General features: G+C 34.0%; 4 protein-coding genes across 4 annotated transcripts; 2 read left to right on the top strand and 2 right to left on the bottom strand.

Annotated features, from left to right (window-relative positions):
* LOC108469332 (uncharacterized) lies at positions 1–3,092 on the top strand. The gene is made up of 7 exons (XM_017770223.2): positions 1–773; positions 853–1,057; positions 1,316–1,517; positions 1,585–1,778; positions 1,888–2,041; positions 2,231–2,395; positions 2,483–3,092. The coding sequence occupies exons 1-7, from the start codon at positions 608–610 to the stop codon at positions 2,939–2,941; spliced, it is 1,545 nt and encodes a 514-aa protein (XP_017625712.1). The 5' UTR covers positions 1–607; the 3' UTR covers positions 2,942–3,092.
* Positions 3,093–5,426: 2,334 nt separating this feature from the next.
* On the top strand, positions 5,427–9,730 carry LOC108468910 (3-hydroxyisobutyryl-CoA hydrolase-like protein 2, mitochondrial). The gene is made up of 14 exons (XM_017769779.2): positions 5,427–5,821; positions 6,043–6,123; positions 6,228–6,296; positions 6,500–6,563; positions 6,880–6,959; positions 7,063–7,146; positions 7,704–7,788; positions 7,903–7,988; positions 8,078–8,199; positions 8,290–8,350; positions 8,757–8,855; positions 8,936–9,037; positions 9,115–9,156; positions 9,308–9,730. Exons 1-14 carry the CDS (start codon positions 5,699–5,701, stop codon positions 9,425–9,427), a joined length of 1,218 nt encoding a protein of 405 aa, XP_017625268.1. The 5' UTR covers positions 5,427–5,698; the 3' UTR covers positions 9,428–9,730.
* A 1,255-nt stretch (positions 9,731–10,985) lies between these two features.
* LOC108454175 (DNA-directed RNA polymerase D subunit 2b-like) lies at positions 10,986–17,041 on the bottom strand. The gene is made up of 8 exons (XM_017752536.2): positions 16,726–17,041; positions 16,001–16,497; positions 15,581–15,793; positions 14,573–15,456; positions 13,812–14,115; positions 12,416–13,369; positions 12,054–12,325; positions 10,986–11,647 (listed from the first exon to the last, which is right to left on the bottom strand). Exons 2-8 carry the CDS (start codon positions 16,484–16,486, stop codon positions 11,146–11,148), a joined length of 3,615 nt encoding a protein of 1,204 aa, XP_017608025.1. The 5' UTR covers positions 16,487–16,497; positions 16,726–17,041; the 3' UTR covers positions 10,986–11,145.
* Positions 17,042–20,004: 2,963 nt separating this feature from the next.
* LOC108487262 (WRKY transcription factor 18-like) lies at positions 20,005–21,792 on the bottom strand. The gene is made up of 4 exons (XM_017791563.2): positions 21,648–21,792; positions 21,232–21,504; positions 20,749–20,865; positions 20,005–20,523 (listed from the first exon to the last, which is right to left on the bottom strand). The coding sequence occupies exons 1-4, from the start codon at positions 21,675–21,677 to the stop codon at positions 20,158–20,160; spliced, it is 786 nt and encodes a 261-aa protein (XP_017647052.1). The 5' UTR covers positions 21,678–21,792; the 3' UTR covers positions 20,005–20,157.
* Positions 21,793–23,763: the final 1,971 nt, after the last annotated feature.

Below are 23,763 nucleotides of genomic sequence, written 5' to 3' on the forward strand. Positions count from 1 at the left end.
AATATGCAACAATTTTAATTCCATGTATATCACCCCTCCATGAAGCTTCCTGAAATTTCTCAAAAAATTGACATATATATACACACATATGTATACGCATATTTCTTTCGTCTTGTTGAATAGTTCCATTAACAATGGATATGGTTCTACAATTTCGCATGCAATTTGGAACTATCCCTTCTGTGACATCGGTTTAGTTTTGTCTTTCAACTTTGTTTAACATACTCGTGTTCTTCAAGCTGACTATCTAAAAGAGTTCACTTCACTCCTTCGCGTTGGAAAACCAGTACGATGCCCATGTGAAAAATCTGATAAATGAATTCCTTAAAGAAAGGATCAAGCCACCTGTATTATTATTATATATTTTTTCTTCTTGGGGTTCTGTTTGGTTAGATGGAAAGAATCTATTAAAACGGATATTAAGGCAATATGATTCCTTTCCTATTTTGTTTGACTTTTCTATAATTGCCGCTGGACGGCTGGACTGGAGCCTTTCACTTTCCATTCTGGATAATTCAATCACCCAAAAAATCAAAAGCCCAGAAAGTAACCCAGAAAGTGAGGAAAACGATCCAATCAAGAGAAAAGAAAGTGGGGGAACATCAACATGGTGCTCAGGTACAGTATCATCGTATCATTCTTGTTGTTTTTGGTGGTCAACTTGACTCACCCACGTTTCACTGAGTCACTGCCACGATGCAAAGCTTGGTTGGTCCAATCCATCCCAACTGACATGCCCCATCTCCCTCCAGTTCCTGGTGTTCTTTCCACTGGTAAACCTAATCTTCTACAAGAAACTCTGCCCCAAAGTGCAGACGAAAACTGATTTCTTTTCTCTGGGTTTATTAATAGGTGATGTTTTTAAGTGGCTGGCTTACAATTCAACCGATAAGCTTGATATAATAGCTCAATATTGGCAATTGAAAGCTCATCCAGAGGATTCTCGTTCGGGGGATTATGGATACTCAAAGGCTGATATGCATCGTTTTGGTGCCCATCAAGGTTTTTCTGTTTATACTGCCCTGGAAAATGCTGCTGATCGTGATGTTGATATCAGGTTTTACACATATATACATATGTTATAATTGTTTCTAATACGAAACCCATTGTGAAATTAACTGTTCCATTGATCAATGTCTATAATTTGAAGCTGGTTTGTATCTGCAAAATCCATAGATATACAGAGAAATAATTGTTTTTAATACGAAACCCATTGTGAAATTAACTGTTCCATTGATCAATGTCTATAATTTGAAGCTGGTTTGTATCTGCAAAATCCATAGATATACAGAGAAATAAGTTACCTTTTTCACAGGCTAGTACAGCACTCTGGAGTATATCCTGACTATACCAAAGAACCATCCAGCCTAGCTGCAAGAAGACCAAATGTCAAGAGTGTGACTTTATTACTTGATAAATGGTGGGGTTCAGGCATTGTTCATGCCAAAGTTTGGATATCAGATAATAGAGATGTATATATAGGATCTGCAAACAATGACTGGAAATCTCTTACTCAGGTACTATATATATGCAAAGATTATATCATGTTCCTGTTTGAATAACATGTTGTGTTGATGGTTACAGGTGAAGGAAGTTGGAATTTATCTTGTTGGTTGTCCTAAAGTAGCAAGGAAAGTTGGGGTCTATTTTCACAACCTATGGAGACTTGCACATCTTGATGATTCAGCTTACACAACAACAATCTTAGACCAACAATGGCAGATTCAAAGAAAAGTTCCATGTTGGTCACATTTCATTGAATCTGACATGAGATGCACGTATGTTAGCAGTCTTGTTTTTTTAAACTTTGTTCTTGTTTTAAGAAGTTGTATGGTGCCGGAGTCACAATTGTACTTCCGGGCTAACGACCTTGCTTATTAATCTCAGGCCACAACTTCCTCGTTTCGAGGAGATTCCTTACGTTGCCGGCTATCCTACATTATCGGACCCTAAAATATTGAAGTTGATTATTGATGCTCCTGGATATGGTTATACCAGTTCTGTTCCTCAATCAAGCTATCTATCTTTCTCTCCGCCAGAGGTAAATGGCCAACTCTCATACCAGATCGCATCGCTCGATCGAGCCAGCATTAGAGACTTTGGATTGCATACAACTATTGAATGATTGATCCCATATGCTAATCAGCTTTCATGTTTCATTTTAGCCTTGTGGTGTTGAGTGATTAGTTTTGTATGCATCATCCAATTTGATACCAATTGTTGTCTGCAGCTATCATTTGGCAGGTTCCAACCTGATGAACAAGGATGGCTGGATACGATTAAATCCGTCTCTGACGGAGGGACCGTTAGGATTAGTACAATGGACTGGCTTGGTCAATCCCAATACATGGACCGAACGGTTTATTGGTCATCTCTTTCAACTGCTATCTCAGAGGTACATCCTGACACCATTGTTGCTACTTTAAATTCTTGTAACTTCATAAACACTACAAGTCTTTTAATGATGTTATAACAATGGCAGGTTGTGTTCTCCAAGCATGCAAAAGTGAAGATACTTGTAGCATACTGGGCACATTTTATAAACAACACTGATCTCTACTTGAAATCACTTCTCTACTCCAATGTCCTTTGCACTTCTTCAAAGAACAACGAATGTTCCGGCAAAGTTGAGATCAAGTATTACAAGGTGCCAGGTTACAACATGACCGGACCGGCTATCGTGAACGGAAAGAAAACTGGAAATCTCTATCCGGCTTTCACCAGAGTCAACCATGGTAAATATGCGGTGAGTGACATACGTGGTCACATTAGCACCAGCAATCTTATATGGGATTATTTCTACACAACAGCCGGTGTTAGCTTCGGGACGTATAATCCGGCCATTGTTGCTCAGCTTCAAGAAATCTTCGATGCAGATTGGAATTCTCCATATGCTGTTCCAGTTGAGGGGTTGAGTGATGGTCATGCTTGTTCTAGTTGATCTAGTTCCCTCAAAACACTGAAATCAATGGCTTTGTAATACCAAGTTTTTATCAGTCATAATCCATTTGCTTCCAAGTTGATAATCTCTAACCTTGGAAACATTTTTACCCCATAATTTTGTATGAAAAATGGAATCCATTTTCCAATGATCTTCATTTCTTTCTTCGTTTCCCTTTCAAGGTCAACAATGAAAGCAATTTGTTTCCATAAAAGAAAAACTGATTAATGGTGGTATTAGCCGATTTTATGTTTTAAGATTTGAATAACAAATCGATGTAAATATCCTTTGAATTTCTGATAGTTTTGAAAATATGTAAATTGGTTCCTTTAAAAAATTGATATAATGATATATTTGTATGGAGTATGATTAAGGATTTTGTCGACACTCATTTAACACAGAGTTCAAATTATATGAATCCTATCCCTAATCCTATATTGTATAAAAATACATTTATAATAATTAATATATTATATAGTCTACCATATTATATAGTATTACATAATATAATATATTTTATAACTAATAAAACACACACATATGACTATTAATCAATTCAAAATCAAAATCAACTTAATCGATTCGATTTGATTGAATTGACTCAATTTGATGGATTAACTTGATTTTATCGATATTTTTATTTTAACATATATATGCATATATTTATTGTCTAATTTTAGATTTTTCATAAATTATATATAATATATATGCAAACATATTTCAATTATTATTATTTTAATTTTTAATGAATTACATTAATGTAAATACATTTATATGCAAATATAAAATATAAAATTATTAATTAAGTTCGATAGCTTTAAAATGTTTAAGATAAAAAAAAGTTTAAAATATCAAAATTTTCTAACAATCGATTTGGGCGAGAATGTACAGATACAAGCTAGTATTGATTAAAACAAGCCTAAACACATTGGAACGGTCGAAACACACTAAAATCTTGACCATAACGGAACCTAAATTACTTGGTACCGGTTGAGGAATGACTTTGTACATTTCGACCGGTACCATTCCAACTACAATGATCTCTATTAAATATATATAGATTATGTCTTTTATAAGACAAATTTAAATTGTATTATTAAATTCAAAATATAAAATAAATTATTATATTCAAAATTAAAATATTTATAACTTGAAAATTTTCAAATTATTTGAAACCGCCAAGACTTGCCTAACCCAAATGGATCTGAATCCAAAAGGGCCCAAGTCTAGAAAACCTAAAATCACCGGTAATATTAAAAATATTGAAAAACACAATGAAAAAGGGAAGAAGAAATAAGTCCATCTTTTATTAATATTTTCTCTTTTTATATATATGTTATTTTTAAAAAATGCAATTACTTCATTTCGTTTGGTTTTGTCTAAGTTCAATGTTTTACAGTTTTATTTATTTTGTAATTTAGTTATAGCCGAATGGTTTAGTGGAAAACCTTTTTGTTTAAGTTTAATCAATTAAATAAACCTGGGAACCATTTCTCAAATCCGTTGTAGTCTAGGTGGTCAGGATACTCGGCTCTCACCCGAGAGACCCATGTTCAAGTACCGGCAACGGAAACCCAATTTTTTTCGCTTTGGGGCCGGGCTTTTGTCTGGCCTAATTCCTCAACGCATTCAACTTTTTTTAGTCCTTTACAATTTCAATGGTTAATACGCCTATTCCTCAATGTATATATTTCTTTTTAGATGGTTGGGATTTTCATAAATTTGAAATTCCAATTGTTAGCAATGTTAAATAATTTTATTATAATGCTAATTATTTAGTAATATTGTTATCGAGTAAATATTTCTTTTATTTCAAAATATTATATTACAAAATTAATAATGTTAATAATTAGATTTGAGTTTTGAATTTTGAAAAATAGGATTATGTTATTGGTAATAAAAGTATAAGGATCAAATTCCAAATTTGTGAATATTAAAGGGACCTATGGCATATGTTAACCTTTTCTAAGGAAAGCTCGATTTGAAAAAGTCAATTTTATCTTTAAATTTCAAGTTAATTAAATTGAATTGTTGATTTTTCAAATAAACTCAAATAAGTAATTTGGTTTTCGAGCATAATTCAATTTTATAATTCAAATAATTTTAATAATAAATAATAAATTAATGTAAATACTTATTTGATGGTTTAAAATATGTAAACACTCGAAAAAATTTAGAAAAGAAAAAACAAAATAATATTTTAAAATTCAAAATATTTATACAACACTTTTTTCTCAAAATTTTATAAATATATATAAATTCAAAAATTAAGAATTATTATAAAAATCTTGAAAAATATATAAAATGTTGAATTATAATTTAAAAATGTATATAAATATGTGCATTAAATAAGTTAATTATGAAATCAAATTTATGATAATAATTATCTTTATTTTTAAGTGTTCAAATATATATTGTATTTATATTATTTTATTCGAAATTTACTTATACTGTTAATGAAATTAGTGGTTTAATTTTTAATTCAAGTTAACAAAATACTCGAATTTAGTCCGTGGTTCACCCCTACCTCTCCTACATAGGAGAGAGAAACGCTCTGAACCCAACCGAGCCGAGATTTTGTATAGACTAAAGGAGTCAACATATTGAACGGCTAGGATCAATCCCTGATACATAAACTGCAAAAACTCACAGTGAAGGGGGTAACACTGACTGAGAGGAAGGCAAAGCTAAAGTAGCAGAGTCCACAAAGCCCAAAGGCAGAGTAACATTGAAAGAGACAAGCAGAGGAAATCAAAGATGCAGAGAGTGAAAGCTTTAATAAAAGTAAGGCATTCCTTTCAAACACTTAGGTTCCTCTCCCATCAGAGATGCTTCTCTGCTCAGCCTAACTATGCCCCATATCATGATTTCCAGGACCAGGTATTTTTAAATTTATTATTATATGTCTTCTGGGTTTCTATTTATCTTTTGTATAGTATTAACTTTTTATTCATTTTTTCTTTTGAGAGAGAGAGGGAATTTCAAATATTCAGTGTCAAGTATGGTTTTTGTGCTTAAATTTGTTCATTTTCTGAGAGAAATGGAAGACCCAAGTGCATATTTTTGTCACAGATTGCTTATTTGTGCTTGAAACATTTCAGGTTTTAGTGGAAGGGAGAGCAAAATCAAGAGCCGCCATTCTCAATAGACCTTTTGCTCTCAATTCACTTACCACTTCAATGGTAAAACTTTTTACTTTTAATTTTGAAGTCGATGCTTTTGAACTTCTAATCTTGACCCCATGTGGTAACCTTGAATAAATTGAAGGTGTTCTTACAATTTATAGGCATCTCGGTTGAAGAAATTGTATGAATCATGGGAAGAGAACCCTGACATTGGATTTGTCATACTGAAGGTATAACATTTTATTGCATATGGAAGTTGCAACACACCATACTTACACAAACATTTTATATTTGAAATGAATTGTGTACCAATAGGAAAATCTCTGAATATTCTTTTTTGTCAAGACTTTTTGATAAAGGAGCTTCACCCCATTGACATTTCGGATTTGATATTCATTTGTGTCTTAAGCTTTTGTTTTGAACTTTATTGAAGGGTAATGGCAGGGCTTTCTGTTCTGGTGTTGATGCTGTTGCTCTTTATCACTTACTTAATGAAGGTTAGTCTCCTATCAATGTTATTTTTCATTTGATTTGTCAGTTTAGAGCTCTTTAGTTTCAGAAAGCAATTCAAGAATGATATGTTAACTATGTGCCCATTATGACCAAATTCAAATAAGAGCAACTTGGTTGCGCTAGACTTTCCATAAACACGTGTGTTTAGTGTTCCAAGTTATGTTTTGTTAATACCTTAAACTATCACATCGAACTTCTCAATGGAATTTTCTTCTAGTTAAGTTACTTTATAGTTTTTTTTATAATCATGATTCCATACTAGCTTTCTAATTCATGGTTCAACTACTTAAATTTTTGCAGGGAAAGTTGAAGATTGTAAAAGATTTTTCGAGACACTATATAAGTTTGTATACTTACAAGGAACGTATTTGAAGCCACATGTAAGTATTGAACCTTTGAGTGATTGATACCCATGTGAATTACTTCTGAGTTTCTTTTGGTTCAAATGAACCTGTGACTATAATGCACTGGCCATACGTGCAGGTTGCAATCTTGGACGGTATAACAATGGGATGTGGAGGTGGAATATCTCTCCCTGGGATGTTTCATTTAGTAACCGATAAAACTGTATGTGTGCCATACCTTCACCAATTTTTCTTGTATTAGGATTTGTGAAATAATCCGCATTTGAGTTAATGAATCCACCTTGTTTCTTGTGAATGGCATACACTTTAATTTAGTTCATTTTTGTCATGCGAGGATTGAACTTTTATGCCCAAATATAAGAAAAAGGTTTTGTTTTTCTTTGTTCTTGTATGAAGATTGAACTTTATCTGTTAAAGGCAAGGCAGTATACTCTCTATGCATTATAAATTCCACTTCATGCTCCCGAATGAGTTGCCTGAAGAAGGAAGGGTGATATCATTTGCACGAAACTTTGTTGTGTGTTCAATTAGAATTTTATGAAACCATTCTTTTCTTCATGTATTTGTTCTTTGAGATATTTACTATGATATTACCGTTGTCTTTGATAAAGAGAATTGAAGTTCATTTCGATGAATCAGAGCTCAAAATCAGGAATATTAATTCAACAACTAATCTTCCCCTATCGCACCGCCCCCATCTTTTTTCCTTTCTAGTGTCTGGACTTAAATAACTCTAACTTACTGTTGTAACATTTTTAGGTTTTTGCTCATCCAGAGGCTCAATTGGGGTTCCATCCTGATTCAGGGGCTTCATTTTATCTTTCTCGCCTACCTGGTTACTTAGGTAATAACCATTCTAACAACTTTTCTAATGCATAGCTAAATTCCTTGATTATTTGCTCGCGTCTGGATTTGCACTGTCCATTTTTCTTAACAAGATGTGTGTTGTTTTCATTAGGGGAATGCTTAGCTCTAACGGGAGAAAAGTTGAATGGTGTCGAAATGATTGCCTGTGGCCTGGCTACCCATTATTGCTTAAATGCTGTTTGTTATTTCTTCTCCTTCATATGTATTTTGTGCATTTTCTCCAGCACCTCTTTTATATTCTTATTTGAATGAACTGTCCATGACAGCGACTTTCTTGGGTCAAAGAATGCCTTGGTAACATGATGAATGATGATCCCACTGTCATAGAATCTTCTCTTGCACAATATGGTGACCTTGTTTATCCAGATAGGAGCAGCATTCTTCACAGGTAACTTTTGGTTCATGGACTGTGGCACTTAGAAACAGTTTCTATGTGGTTTTTTGTCTGATTGATTTGTTTTTCCTTATCTTGTTTCAGGATTGAGACAATTGATAAATGTTTCTGCCATGACACTATTGAGGAAATTATTGATTCTCTGGTACGCTTAATTCTGCATAGATGTGATGTAATTTGTTTGTACACCGTGCATATATACACACGGCTATGTGTGCCATTATATGTGGTGTATCTGCTCTGTCAGTTAAGATTCTGATACCTCATTAAATTTAGCATTAGGGGCTTCTAGCTCAATGGTAATCTCTTAGCCCAGCAGATGCATGAGGATAGAAGTTCAGTCTTTAGCCATGAACAGTTGATGTAGAGATGCTAAGAGTAGAGTTTGTGTTATGGTTCCAATACCCTAATTTCCTCAGCCCATCTTGGCAGTGACCCTTTATGTAGCATTAGGAGATGTATTTCTGTAGTCTTACTTTACTGAATTACCCTGTCACTCTGATGTTCAATTGAGCTTCCGATTCACTTGGTTTCGAAATTGATTCACTCAGGAAAATGAGGCCGCTGGTGCTTATGATGATTGGTGCAGGACAGTGCTCAGAAAAATGAAAGAAGCCTCACCATTGAGCTTGAAAGTTACTCTACGATCTGTGAGTGACTAATGTTTACAATTGCTTTAAATTCCATTTTTGACCGGTTGTCGCTTACTTCAGTTTCTTTGTTGCATTAGATACGAGAAGGTAGATTTCAATCTCTTGATCAGTGTCTGGCACGTGAATATCGTATGTCTCTTGCTGCAATCTCCAAACAGGTCTCTAATGATTTCTCCGAGGTATGGTCTTTTCTTTTACATAGAAAGCATTTCCAGAATAACTCTTCCTGTGAATTTAAATCAAGCTGTTTCAACAGGGTGTCCGGGCCCGGTTAGTGGACAAGGATTTTGCTCCCAAGGTATTCTGTTGTTACACATGTTTACTATACTATTTCATGGAAAAGCCTACGTAAGAGCAGTAGTGGGGTTGTAATCCCACAATCCATTCATTTACCTGCACGCACGCATATATAATCTTACTCGTATGGTTGTGTTTCACCAAAATTGCAGTGGGATCCTCCAAGGGTGGAAGAGGTGAGCAAAGACATGGTAGAGTACTATTTCACCCCACTTGGGGAATTAGAGCCGGAATTGCTGCTGCCAACAGCATTGAGAGAACCTTATATATGACAAGGATCTCTTTTGTCACACAAAATTTTGGTGTAACATCCCATAAATTTTTGGTTCATCAGTTTCTTTGTACAAACTACACTCTGTTGTAAGGAACAGAGGTTATAGAGAGATGTTTTGTTGGTCATGTAAGGTCATCACACTGTATTTCTGTTTTGGTACTAATTATCTCATGCTATTTGAGTCTCCATAGCTTAATGTCTAGTTTGGTTGGGTAGTGTAATCACATAGGGAAAAGTTTATTTCCTAGTGTTTGTTTATGAATACAACTTGGAGACAAAAATGTTTGGGTGGACAAAATAATCAATGTTTATTAAATAAGTACTATTGTTTTGGCCAAAAAAGAAAAACAAGTAAAATTGAAATATTTTGTTTTAAAATGTAATTTTTGTCTTTTGAGGAAGAGAAAGGGAAAAGAGAAAACTTGATTTTAAAAGGTTTATATGTCAAAAAAAGTCCTTAAAAATTGCAAAAAAAAAAATCAATCTAAGTTTTTGTATTAAATTCACACTCAATTAAGTTCTTGCTGTTAATAAAAAAATCAATTAAGTTTTTTTGTTAACGATTTTCGTCATTGACCATGTTAACCGTTAAAATAAATTGATGGACTAATCAAATGATGACACATAAAAATTTCTGGTTTAATAAAATATTTTCTCATAAGAGTCATAAAAATTATTTAAAATAAAAAATTTATAAATGTATTAAAATTGAATAAACTTATAAAATTATAAAAATAATAATAACTTATAAGTATTATAAAAATTTAAAATATATATTAAAAATAATAAAATTAACTAAGCATATTTAAAATTTTATAAAAAAATCTTAAAAACTTATAAAATTATAAAAATCTAATAAATTATTAAAATTTATCAAATCAATAAAATATATTTAAAATTTTTATAAAATATATAAATAATATATAAATTTTAATAATTTTTAAAATTTATAAAAATTTAAAAATCAAATATATAAAAGTCATTTGAACTCTTAAAATCATGATGAACACAAGATCACACCAACCGTTGAATAATGGGAATAGTCATAAGATGGTTAGGATCATTTTAATGTTGAATAAAATTCTCTCAATATTCTACTGAATAAAACAATAATTGTAGGACCCTTTCCTTTTTTTGATAAATTATTTTATTTTTAAAATTTTTATATCCAATATTTTAACTTCAGTATAGTATAATAGTTTAGACCTTAAAAAGTTGAAAATTAGTTACTAAACATTCTATGATATAAAATATTTTTGGTATAATTAAATACTATCAAACCAAAATTTTATTATCTAACTATTAACATATCTTAGAATAAAATATTCTGACTAAAGTTTTTAAAATTGAATCAATAGTCAAACAGATCATGCCATCAGTTTGTCAGTTCGTCAAATGATATCTTTCGCCAATTTCGGTCTAACTGGTCCAATCTTATTTAAGTTAATTTATATTATATATAATGATATTAAACTATTTAAATATTATTAACACTTCCTCGCGAATCCTACGGTGTAATAAGAAATTAAATTGATTTTTAAAATCAGACCAAGGGATTGTGTTAAAGAGGCATAATATGTATTAAAGGCAAGGCAATTGACAAGTTAAATCCTGCAATAACTTCGATAGCTGATATTTACATCATCATTCAACCAAAAGAACCCAAGTATTTGCGATTAGAAGTTATAACAGTTGATAAAGAGTTTAGCAGCTAACTCAACAAAGCTGTGTCTCAAATTTCAGACTAATCCCCATGCTGAATAGTTCCTGGCACAGTAACTTGGCACCATACGGCACACTAACCTTCACAATCTCATCCCCTGACTGGCAAACCCGGCAATAGGGTCCCCTAATCTTCCGACCAGCTGCTACGGTCCGTTCAATAACATTTGCAGCATTTTTGCAATTCTGACATACATGCATCTGTGAGCAATCGCTAAGCGTGAAGAGGCGCTCATGCAAGTTGGCTGATGCACCATGAGCAATAAGGCAGTCCCGCTCCATCTCACCAAATTTGATCCCGCCATAACGTTTCCGGTCTGCAACTGGCTGCCTTGTAAGTGGATGCACAGGTCCAGTGTTACGAAATTTCACTTTGTCTTCAGCCATGTGGACAAGACGCTGGTAAAATGTTGGACCCATAAATATGAGTGACCGAACCATCTCACCAGTCCGACCATTGTAAACTCTCTCATTTCCCCATCTTGAAAACCCAACCCTGTGGGAGATAATTAGACAAAGTAGCCATCATTATAAATAACAGTAACTATAAGAAAAACCAATTATGGTATTAGACAACGAAATGGACAACTTAAATATATAACCACTACAAACAGTGAGTCAAGCTTCAAGAACATATCAAATAGCATAGAGACAAAAAACAAAGCTATAGCTTATGTGTGATCAAAGTCTGAAAACCAGCATGTATGCTCGCTAATCGTTCCAGGACAGTAAGCATGCAGATCAACAAAGCAACAAAGCGTGAAAATCCAATAGTATTCCTTAAAGGCATTGATACACCAAAACAACTCAGAAACGGCCCGCCTAAGATTTCTATAATGAAAAAATCCATGATGAATGCACAGTAAGCATGCAGGTCAACTTGTTCCAGGGCAATTCATTACCTGTGAAGCTGTTCTGTAATGGCATCTATGGAGAGAGTGGAGAAAGGGGTGGCATGTTTCTTTGACCCACCACAGGCAATCCCCTTTCCCAAGGCAGCCTCCAAGAGTTGACCAGGCGTTTGTCGTGAAGGAAATGCATGTGGGTTAATCACGATATCAGGAACTATTCCTTGAGTTGTGAAAGGAAAGTTCTCATGAGACTCCAGAAAACCAAGGACCCCCTTTTGCCCATGCATGCTTGAGAACTTGTCTCCAAGACAGGGAGAACGAACCTGAAAAATATATCAGAAAGACAACTGATGAACATCTAAAACTTAAAAGTAGTAGACGCTATTTTGCAGAACAAAACATGCTAACACTACCTGTCTCAGAGATACCACAGCAAAATTTTTCCCATCATCATTTGAAGATAACACAACTTTCTGAACCATGCCTCTTTCGGTGTGCTTCAGTTTTACACCATGATCAGCTCCAGATTCTGCAAACCTCCCAATGACAATGTCACCAGACTGCAGGGAAGCACCAATATAAGGAAAACCATCATCATCAAGACTGTCCACCCGTCCAATCTTACTTTCCGTTTTTCCAAAGTTTACAATATCTTCAGCCTTCCGCCTCTTCTCCTGGATTTCCTTGTTATCTACTTCAGCTTTGTAACTTCTTACATGTTCGGTGCGGAACATCCCACGCTCTATCGAGGCCCGGTTCATTACCAAGGAATCCTCTTGGTTGTAACCAAGATGAACATTTACAGCTACAATAGCATTCTGGCCATTGTAGAGTTCTGGCTTCGGTTCCAATCTATTCTGACCAAGAGGAAATCCAGATTTACCAAGACAATCAGAAGTCATCGTATGGAAGAGTGGCCTTTGGGGATAATACATCTGGTGCGACAAAGTGTCCACCCTGATGTTTGGGTTCGTTGTAGAGAACCCAATTGCCTGCTGAGAATGCTTCTGGGCTTGGTAGAGAACCCTCCGCGCATGATCATGATTGGCAAATGGAATGATTCCACAGCTTAAACCCAAAAGAAATGACATGTCCAGCTCACAATGCGTGTACTTGACAGGTTGCTTCCCCTCAACTTCTGTTAAGAGGTACCTGATACCCCATGCCGTGCGACAATCTTCTTCCTCTTCAGCTCCAATGAGTTCAACAATCCCCTTGTCTAAAAGGGGCTGGAAAGCATAATTTTCCTTGCCCTTGAATGCTTTTAGTTTGAACAGATTTTCAACAACTAAAAGCGGGCGTAGAATCCTCCCAGCATCAGTAAAGATCCGCACCTCTCCTTTATGCTCATCTCTTTTAATTTCCACCTACAAGATGAAAATCATTTAGAGAAAAGATGAGGAGACCAATAATAATGAACAACAGAATAAAAGCAATTTAAATTTCACAAAACTATATTGTACAAGAATCGAAGCTGGGGGACTTCTAAGCAATTTTACTCTCTGTCTTACATTTTAAGTAAAAGGAAAAGATGCTCAGCCTAGGGCTTCACTTCTCATTTCTAATTGCTGAAGTTAACATGCCAACTACCAATAAGAAAAAGATGAAAACATCAAGAAAAGCTGAGTTTTCGAGTACAGCTGATCAAAATTGTCCAAAGCCCTCCTGACACATACAACCTTAACAGACACAATTTTTGTTTCATGGTTCAAGCCCATTACCTTGATCAGTGAACAAGGTATGCATATAAAAATTTCGAAGTGGAGAAATTCAAAAGCTATAAGGTCTATGAAATGGGATGGCGATCACCTGATACGGCAATTCTCTCCTGCGTCGTTTTCTTCTAAGTTCAGCAGCAAAGAAAAGAGAATCTTCACAAACACCAACCCATTCCCCATTCAGAAAGACCTTATCTTTCCCATCAAGTGAGCTTGACGTATCATTAACCACTTTCTCCATTCCAGAATCAAACAACGTGTCAACTATTGACTCCACTACAGATTTCACTATGTTCGTACTCACAAGAGCTGTGGTAGCCAGATTCTTAACAAGCCCACAATTTTCACCATCAGGAGTAGAGAGGAAGCAAACTTTTCCCCAATGAGAAGGATGTCTGCATTAGAAAATTATATCAGAACTGAACAAAATTATTGCTGACAGACATCTCAACAGACCCAAATGCTCAAAAAATAAATCATCAACTCCATATTTCAAACCCTAAAATACAAACACTACTAATAACAGATTCTAGAGGAAAATTACCACAGGAAAGCAGAAAACTAAAGATAGAATCATAGAAACATTTAACTAACTTCTAATCCAACTGTTCTGATGTGAAAATAATGACTTTCAGATAAAGTATAAGAGATACACAGTTTGCAAAGATTCATGTCCATGCAATTGCATAATCAAACTATCAAAGTTACCAAACCAACAAAAGATATGAAACTCATATTGTTGATATCACAAAGTTCTGAATGTAAAAATAGATTGCTATGAAGTGAAACAAATATTGCATCTTTTGCAGCAATGGGTTACAATTTACAAGATACGAGTCTAACAAAACTTACGGGTATCTCGCATCTCCGACCTTTCCAGTGTACTGAACCTGCTGTCGTGTTTTTCTCAAATCAACCATTGTCTGCAATGGATTTGCTCGTCCGAGATTTGCCACTACACCTGATATCCTTTCCATCTTTTTGTAAGGATGCGACCAAGCTCCAGTAGAAAATGCTCTAGAGAGCCCATTTGTAACTATGGAAGCATCGAGATAATGCTCAATTGGACGAACAGTACGATCCGCATAAAGATCCCTCTGCAGAGTCTTTGCCATGCGTCTCCTTGCATGGGCAATATGAACTTTCATCTCACGCTCAAGCAGCTCACCCGCCAACTCCAACCTCTTGTTCCTAAAATCATCTCTATTGTCACATTTTCGATGACCAGTGAATGCTTGCAAAAGACACTTGACCATGTACCCCAAGAACCGAGCCTTCTGCTTGAATCCTTTGAGAGAGGGAAACAGATACTTTCCAAGGCACTCTTCAACACTTTCTTCAGGGGGAAATCTAGTTTCTTTGCGTAACCTATCCAAATGGTTGAGAGCAGCACTTTCTTCACGAAAATTGCGGCATTTCCAATCAGCATCACGAATTGAGGCGAACAGTATGTTTGATATACTTGAATCACTGCTTCCATAATCAATCAGACTTACAACTTCCTTGTCTGATCGTACACCAAGGGCAAAAAACAAAATCCAAACGGGGATCTCAATCGACAAGAAGAAAACAGTCAGGATTTTCTCCCCCCCTTTGATATATTCTACTTTGGAATTCTCCACTAGTCTGATAATTAGCCTATTTCTCTTCACCTCCGACCTGTAGGCAACAGTCCAGCCCTGTATGTTTGAAATCCAGAGCCTCTTCAGAGAGATTTGCTCTTGTGCAATGAATATCTACAATTAAATATGGCAAAAAATTATTAAATATGGTTAGCAAATTCAAGTCTGTTCAGCAATAATGGTGTATGGACACTGAATAACAAGTCAACTGACAGAATAAAAAAAATGCCAGACGGACCTTCTCTGCACCCTTGATGAGAAAATAACCTCCGTGATCAAAATCACAATCAGACTTTTCAACCTCATTCATCCAGCACAGCTCAGACTTAACCATCACAGGGATCCTTCCAATTATAATCTCCCTGTTATCTTGATGCACGATCTCCTCTTCAACAATTTCTTCTCTTCCAGTTTTAAACTTGTCACTCTTTACACTTTTTGCTGTATATACCTGATAAATTACCAGGGCACAAAAATATCATACTTTAAGGAACTTATTTTTAGCCAAAACCATCAGTTAAGCAATGAAGATACTAAGATACAGCACATTTAGATTCCAGATTACTAAAATTACCAGAAAGCTAACACGTCAAACATCAACAAGAACACTTGACATTGAAATCACTAGAAGTTTAAACTATTGGTGATATTTACTCACCTGAAGCTCAACAGTAACCTTCATCCTGGATGAGTAAGTCATGTTCTGAAGGCGGGCATGTCTAGGAAGCATGTTGAGCTCATTGCCTCCGGTGACAGCCCAAAAGGTTGGCCTCTCAACGGTGACTTTCCCAAACTTCACTCTGGCATGACGCCAGTCACCTTCTCCCTTCTTCGATGGATCATAACCAGAATGAATAACAAACTCCCCAAAGGAGTCGAAGGTGTTCTGGAGACCGTATTTTATGAAATCATTGTAAGAGTTTATTTGATGACTTATTAGACCATACTGATTGAAGAAAGACACGGCAGCTTTCCTACAGAAATTCCTCAAAAACTCTTCTCCCAGCTCTTGCACACTGACCAACTCATCAAACACATCATCATCTTCATCTATATCCATATTCAAATCAGTTCCATTTGCAAACTTTTCACCACTAGTACTGCCCATTCCCACGTTTCCCTTACCATCTGGCGAAGCCCCCATTGCACCAAAATCTAAAACAAGAATAAAAAAAAAAAAGTAAAACCCCGTTAAAATAAGGTTTACACAAACATAAACAATCCCCCCCCCCAAAAAAAAAATCACAAAGAAAACAGGAAAACAGACTTTATAAGGCTTCATCAAAAAGAAAGATTAGAACAGCGACGATAAACAGTGGAATAATATATATTTATATATTAGCAACACGTACATAAGCAATGGATGAACTGAGAAAGACTTACATTGAAAGTTTGGGAGAGGAAGGAGAAATTAAGAACAAAACCCCCCTAAACCCTAATCTTCTCCGTGCTTAGACGTGAAAATTCAGTGATTTCTATGGGTTTTACAGCCTCTGCAAAGCAATGTGCATCAAATTTCAGTGGGTTTTCCTAGTATTTCAGTCTCAAAGGAGTGAAGTCTAGAGTTTTAAGGGGGAGTGAATAAAAATGATGGGTTTTTTAAAAAAAAAAATTTGAGCGGAGACGATCAGACGAAGAACAAACAGCAATGAAAATTGACATGTGGGTTTAGCTTTGGAGACGAACCGAAATGACGTAAATAGCCTTGACTTCTCTTTCTTTGTTCTATTTTGGTCAGACTCAGGGGTGTTATTGTAAAACTAGGAATTTTGTTACCATAAAAAAGTAATTCTGTACTGTTTGACGGGTGTAGTAAAAGACGCATGGGTCCTTCAGGCTTTGATTTGAGTGATAATGAATTTAAAAAATCATTTTGAAGTAAAATTTTGTAAATTTGAGTTTGTTGGGTAATGTTTAGAGTTTATTATAGTTCGGGTTATAGGTGAGGTTATATCGGGTTTCAATAAAATTTTAGGCTTATTTTTTAGATCCAGTTTAAAAAATAGATTTAAAATTTTGTTCAAGCTTGATTAGGATAAAAATGTTAAAATTTGAGCACAGCTCAGCCTGCTTATATTAGTTTTTTTATATTCTTATTTTTATATAAAAAATTTTAAAAATATAATACATCAAATAAACTAAAAACATTAAAATAAATGTTTAGCAATATAATAGGCAAAATTTTTTGCAAATTCAGGTTGAACCATGCCCAGGCCAAAAAAAAGCTTATTCAATGCTTATCCCTTTTAATAAATAGGTCTTCGAGTTGAGCTAGGTAACTCGACTCATGATTAGATCTAATTAAGTTGCAGTAATTAGTTTTTAAATTTAAGTTTGTTTGTAAAAATTAAAAATAATTTTAAAAGACTTAACATCACAATGTCTAAGCATTTTCAAGCATTGTTTTTAGAATTTGACCGGATAGGTTGAGATATTTGTTTGAAATAAATGGTTAAACCAATTAACCCACAAACCTTGAATCAAGTTAAAAAAATCAATTCAATCAGTTTTCTCTATTTTCTTTTATTTTTTTAATAATTTATTTAATTGATTCGGATAAACCAATCAGACTGAAAATCGATGGTCTAATCATTTCGACCATTTGTCCGATTCTAAAAATCTTACTTGGTAAAAATTTGTTCGCCATCATTATGCCACAACAACCATTGCACTTGCAAAAATACCACTTTTTTAATAAGATTTCGATGTGATATCTTTAGATATAGATATTATGCAAATTATCAAATCTTTAATATTGTATAAATAATTATTTTAGGATCTTTAAAATAATATGACTTTCACAAACTTAAGACATACCTTAGGTGGAATTGAAGTTGGCCACTAGATTTGACGAAGAACACGAAGAAGAATGCCAGATAAATTTGATTTCCCTTCTTAATCTTTTTCCCTTAATCACACAAACCATAAGTGATTGTGGCCATAAAATTTTATGTGTGTAACCCTAATAAGTAGAGAGAGAATCAATTTATAATGATTAACTTTTAATCTAGTACATCTATTAACCAGATGAATAGATAAAATTTAACTTCTCTTAAAACTAAAACTTTATCCCTTTAAATTGGGCTACATTATTTTAGAATTAATTGGGACACATTATTTGAAAGAGGAGAGGAATAAAGATTAGTTAAGAAATTAGGAAATTAGCTTGACATTATTTGTAATCTTTGTAATTATATTAGATTTCCATATTTCTCTTTCAATCTTTGATGAGTTCTTATCATATGATTATCTTGAATTATATTTTACTCACATTTACTTAGTTTCTTGATATTATTATATTTTTAAATTCATTTTCGTTTATAAATATTGTGCGTTTTTAATGTTTTTCACGCATTTAGTTTGAGTAAAATATTTTATGTGGAAGTTAAGAAGATGTCAATACATGGAACCATGAGATTAAATGCACTAATTAAGCCTAAAGTTGATCCAATATGATGAGTGAAAGTTCAATGCTCAAAGATTCAAAATTTATAGCTTGTACACATTCAAAACTTCCAGTTGGAACACTTCTTAGTGTTTCAATCATGTCTCGAACTTCAAGACTCCATTTCGGTGTACTTTATATTGTCGGAAAGAGAATTTGAAAATCTTTTCAAATATTGGAACACCAACACCAAAATGCATCAGGAAGAAATCCAAAATTAAAGATAAAGTTACATGTTTCACATTGATGGACAATTTTGACACATTTTCATGTTTGAATCATATCTCCTATCATACATGGAGTTTGGAGTTAAAATTTCTACAGTAAATAGATAAGATGAAGACCATCAATGAACTTTCTTAGACTTTTTCGATTGAGAGATGTTAAACTGGACAAATAAGTCATCATTTAACATGTGAAAAATTACTCAAAAAATGATAAAGAAATAGGCCTAGAAATTTATTATTAGCAAGTTATTTGCATTGTCATTTTTCTCTTCACAAACCTCTATAAGTAGCTTTTCATTTCCGAATAGGAGGCATCTTGAAGTTGAGATCAAGATCATTTTCTTGTTAGTATTTCTTTGTAGTTTTATCATTGTAAAATCTCAAATTTCTTATATCTAATATGTCCTTTTATATAAGTTTGAGTTGTTTAATTTTGTTAAGTTTTCAATGTTGAGGAGAAATGGTGAAACTCTTAGCAAATATTAAGGTAAATTTGATACTCATCATTTGAGCTAAATTTAATTATCAATCACTTGTTATAATCATACTTGTAAAGTAAGATATTTTATTTGATATAGACTATATATGACACAATGAATGCTTGGATAAGATAACCTCTATTTGTTGTAGACATACAAAATTACAAATCTCCAGTGGAAGGGAGTAATTTCTTTTTCACCCCTTTCAGTACTGCTACTTATTTTCTAATTTAATTTTTATTTTAATTATATTATTTTTAAAATAAATATAATATTAATTATTAGTTTTTATTTAATGTCAAATCATTTTAATATATATTTTATTAATAAATTATTTTTATTTAATATATTTTTATTTCCAATTCACTTAATTTATTGCTAATTTATATATTAAAATACGAGTAAAAATGTATGTATAAATATGTAGCCTTAACCAAATAAGAGAAGCTAGGCTATGGTTCTTCTCATTGTATATGCTTGGTATTATTGCTCCTTTGGACATTTAAGCAAGTTTTGTTTTCTTCAATTAAGTCCCTCCCTTTTATTTCTGGAGTTATTTTATATTTGCTCCCTCAATTGCTTCAAGAATATGAATGACAACAAAGACCAACTTGAATTAAGTACACATACACACCTTAACCTAATGCTTTAAAGAAATGTTATTTTAGTTTGTTGGTGGTTTAGGGTGCTCAGTAAAAGAGCGAGCAACAGCTGCGGCTAAAGCTAGAGTGAAGCTAGGATCTTTTGCTAAGGATGCTGCAATATGGTCTTCCATTGATCTCTTGTTGTTATAATCGTCATCGTTGCCGTTGCCGTTGCCGCTGCTGTTTTCGCTTGAAAGATTGAGATCAAGATCGATGGCGGATCGTAACGGGTTATCAAGAACTGAATTGGGAAAACCGGAGATGGATGTCGTGGCGGAGCTGCTGGGGGAAGACAAAGATTGTCCTATTGAAGGATTAACTTCATGGTTGTGTTGTCCTTCGTATGTTACCATCAAGAAATTCTTGTCTTCCATGCATCGCTGAACCTGGAAATTAAAAAAACAAAGATCCGGAGGTTCCTTCTTATTCATTTTTCCATGTCTTGAAAATCCAATTCACCAATTTACATATAGATGAATTTCCCCTCTACTTTGCCGCACTAATTAACACTCAGATGAGATCTTCTAAACGCGATTGAGCATAAAATATTATCCTCTCTCTCTTTATATATGTATATATAGGTTTATATGTATGTATGTATGTATGTATACCTTCTTTTTGACAGGGCATCCGGGAGCCATTGAACACCTAAAATAAGCTCGGGGAAAAGGATTATGTTTAGTAACTTTCTGGCCATATTTCCTCCATTGAAATCCATCTTTAACTATCTGAAATCACCATTTACATTACAAGTTAGTTACTATATATACATGAATATTGTAACAATTATAGCTAGAATGAAATCATTACAAAGTACAATTAAACTGAAATTTGGAATACATCTAAATAAGGTCCACACATGGTGGACTTAAAACCCGGAGTAAATATGAGAGAAAATCCACATGGCAATCACGCACGGTGGTACTGAAACTAGATGCTTAGTAACCTAAAGCTTCAACCTTGCTAACAAGGCATGATCAAACTTAAATAAGGTTCACAAGAGAGTAGACTCAATTCCTAAACAACGCCAATTAATCGATGACTAAAAAACGCAAAGAAATTTAGGTAGGGCAAAGAGAAGATCAGTAGCTTACATGGCTTTCGTCCCTAGGGTCAGTTTCCACAAAAACTTGTGAGGAATTTGCTGCTAACTGAAGTTGAGGTATTAGGATATTTTTGTGGGAGTGCTGATCTTCGCACAAATCAAATCGCGTTAAGCCTCGGCAGATTGTTGGTACCTGAGAGTTTGATTCCCTGAAATAGGCTTCACTAAGCATTTTGTATTTGTTTCTCATTACTTGAAGCATTAACCTAAGAGCTGCGTTCTCTTTCTGCAACTGTTCCAGCTCCGCCTCAACACCTTCCGCCTGAAATATTTCAGTTTTCAATGTCTCAAATTCTGTCTTTTTGGAACACTACATGTTATAACATCATGCTGGTTTTGGCCATAGAATACTCTAACACTATGAAAAACAATGAAGATGCAAATTAGAAAACTGTTTATATTAACCTTATCTTTAACGGAACTGGGAACATCCATGAATGTAGGCTGGCGGAAGGGTATTTGGTCTTTCCTTTTAGTTTTCTCAGTCAGGCAAATTTAGAAAGCAAAGTAATGTATGATGATGATGATGATGATGGTCATGGATATTTAATACCGTGGAATTTGGAATTGAGACTCACGAACTCTGGGTTTCGTAATCCGGATGACATCATCAAAACGAGGTCAGCAAGAGTCTTTAAAAATAGCCCTTTTTGTTCAACATTCATTGTCTTCACAGCCACCATTCTGTTTACTGTGACGAGTCACGTGTCAGTGGATTCAGACAAATTCGTGGACTTGGGTCTTCGCCGGTGTTTGTTTTCCGAAAAAAAAAAAGAAAAAGAAATACTGATATAGATTAATCGTATATATATAATAATTGCATCAATATGACGAATATAGGAACATGTTGTGCTTACATAAGAATGGCCTACCCAGTGAATGATTATGACATAGTCAAACGGAAACGTCAATCTAGAAGCAACCTAGCAATTTACACTCATCTATCCATCAATTTAATTTGTTTTGTTTACCTTTCTATAAATTAATTAATTGTAAATGTAGTAGTCAAAGTTTACCCGCCTAATTTATCTTAATTCAAATTACAAGCCCAAACCAATATCAAACCCTAAAAGGCCCAAAATATAAAAAAATAATAGAAACCTTCGATTCCCTAAGGCCTCCAGCGCCACTCTCCTACTACGTTGGCATGCTCGCGCTCCAAGATCTGATGCCTCATTTGCCTCTTTCATTGAAATAGCAAGGTGAGGCTCCCCAACACCTTTGACCTTGTCATGACACCTATAAAAAAAGACAAAACAAAAGGACAGAATCGCAACAAGTAAAGAACGACAAAAAATAAAAATGAAAAATAGTAACACATTCAGCTATAAAAGCCACAACAGCCATGTAATTTTTTGGATACAGTGAATCAAAAAATAGAATACAAGAAAGCAAAGAACTACAAATGCTTAAAAAAAAAGAAATAAGGTATTCTCATTTTCTTTCAAAGCATATATATATAAATACAAAAGACTCAAGCTTTCACTTGTGCCATCGTTGTCGGTGGTCCTTTTGACCTTGAAGGTTGTCAAATCTCTTGGGATTCGCTTACGGCCGCACCAAAAAGGCATAAAAACCGAAAAGTCTTCTTTTTTGTTATTGAGCGTTGACTGAATCTTAGGGATTTTGACCCCAGATTCGATTTTCCCAAAAAAATAGGGATAAAATGAAGCTTTTTGGGGTCTTCGGCCACCGGAGGCAGTAGTCTCCATTGTCGATGACTAGTGGCCATGGCGGAGATTCGCCGGCACCAATGCCAGATAAAGGAAAGGACGGGAGAAAAAAAATGGGGTCCTAAAGTTTTTTTATTTAAAAAAAAAAGTGAGCTTAGAAATGATTTTTAAATTTTTTTTTTGGTATATATAGGGACCATGATACAACATCATTTTGGCCAGGTTCCAGAAGCCCCAAAACGGTGCTGTTTTAAGACATGACCCGAATGCCCGACCCGAACTCCTTTAGAAATGCCTATTTTTAAAGGGGTGGGATAATTGTTGCCCAGGTCCTCCCACTTTTGAGCATATTTTGATATAATACTGATTTGATTTTTCTTTTCTCTTTTAAATTTACCATTTAATTTAATTTTATTTTCATTTTGGTCCTCTGACCATTAGTCACTCCTGGAAACAGCACGTGTACTGGATTTGAAATAATTACCCATTTGGTCTCTATTCCTTTTCGCATGTTCTATTTTAGTCCCTTATTTTGCTTTATTTATTTATTTTATATAATTCATACTTTAAATTCCATTTAAATTTCAATTTAATCATTCATTTATTTAATTTTACCCTCTACTTTTTTTATTTTATTTTAGCACTTAAAATTTATGTTGTTTATATTCCTTTTGTGCATTTTTAGGTGGTTATTTCATATTTTATTGATTTATTTATTTTGGTATTATGATAATGATATGACTATTGCTATTAATATTAATATTTTTATTATTATAGTTACATTATTATTATGGTATTTATTTACTATTTCTCATTTATTTACTATTTCTCATTCTAATATAGATGTT

The sequence above is a fragment of the Gossypium arboreum genome, chromosome 7, assembly GCF_025698485.1.
Source record: "Gossypium arboreum isolate Shixiya-1 chromosome 7, ASM2569848v2, whole genome shotgun sequence".
In the NCBI taxonomy this organism is placed as follows: Eukaryota; Viridiplantae; Streptophyta; class Magnoliopsida; order Malvales; family Malvaceae; genus Gossypium; species Gossypium arboreum.

Coding starts and splice junctions, on each gene's coding strand:
- LOC108469332 (XM_017770223.2), top strand. CDS start 608: ATGGTGCTCAGGTACAGTATCATCGTATCATTCTTGTTGTTTTTGGTG. Junction 1,779..1,887: donor GAATCTGACATGAGATGCAC/GTATGTTAGCAG, acceptor TATTAATCTCAG/GCCACAACTTCCTCGTTTCG. Junction 2,042..2,230: donor TATCTTTCTCTCCGCCAGAG/GTAAATGGCCAA, acceptor TGTTGTCTGCAG/CTATCATTTGGCAGGTTCCA.
- LOC108468910 (XM_017769779.2), top strand. CDS start 5,699: ATGCAGAGAGTGAAAGCTTTAATAAAAGTAAGGCATTCCTTTCAAACA. Junction 8,200..8,289: donor AGGAGCAGCATTCTTCACAG/GTAACTTTTGGT, acceptor ATCTTGTTTCAG/GATTGAGACAATTGATAAAT. Junction 9,157..9,307: donor ACAAGGATTTTGCTCCCAAG/GTATTCTGTTGT, acceptor CCAAAATTGCAG/TGGGATCCTCCAAGGGTGGA.
- LOC108454175 (XM_017752536.2), bottom strand. CDS start 16,486: ATGGGGGCTTCGCCAGATGGTAAGGGAAACGTGGGAATGGGCAGTACT. Junction 14,116..14,572: donor GTCGGAGATGCGAGATACCC/GTAAGTTTTGTT, acceptor TTTCTAATGCAG/ACATCCTTCTCATTGGGGAA. Junction 13,370..13,811: donor GGAGAGAATTGCCGTATCAG/GTGATCGCCATC, acceptor TTCATCTTGTAG/GTGGAAATTAAAAGAGATGA.
- LOC108487262 (XM_017791563.2), bottom strand. CDS start 21,677: ATGGATGTTCCCAGTTCCGTTAAAGATAAG. Junction 21,505..21,647: donor CCAGTTCCGTTAAAGATAAG/GTTAATATAAAC, acceptor GAAATATTTCAG/GCGGAAGGTGTTGAGGCGGA. Junction 20,866..21,231: donor ACCCTAGGGACGAAAGCCAT/GTAAGCTACTGA, acceptor TGGTGATTTCAG/ATAGTTAAAGATGGATTTCA.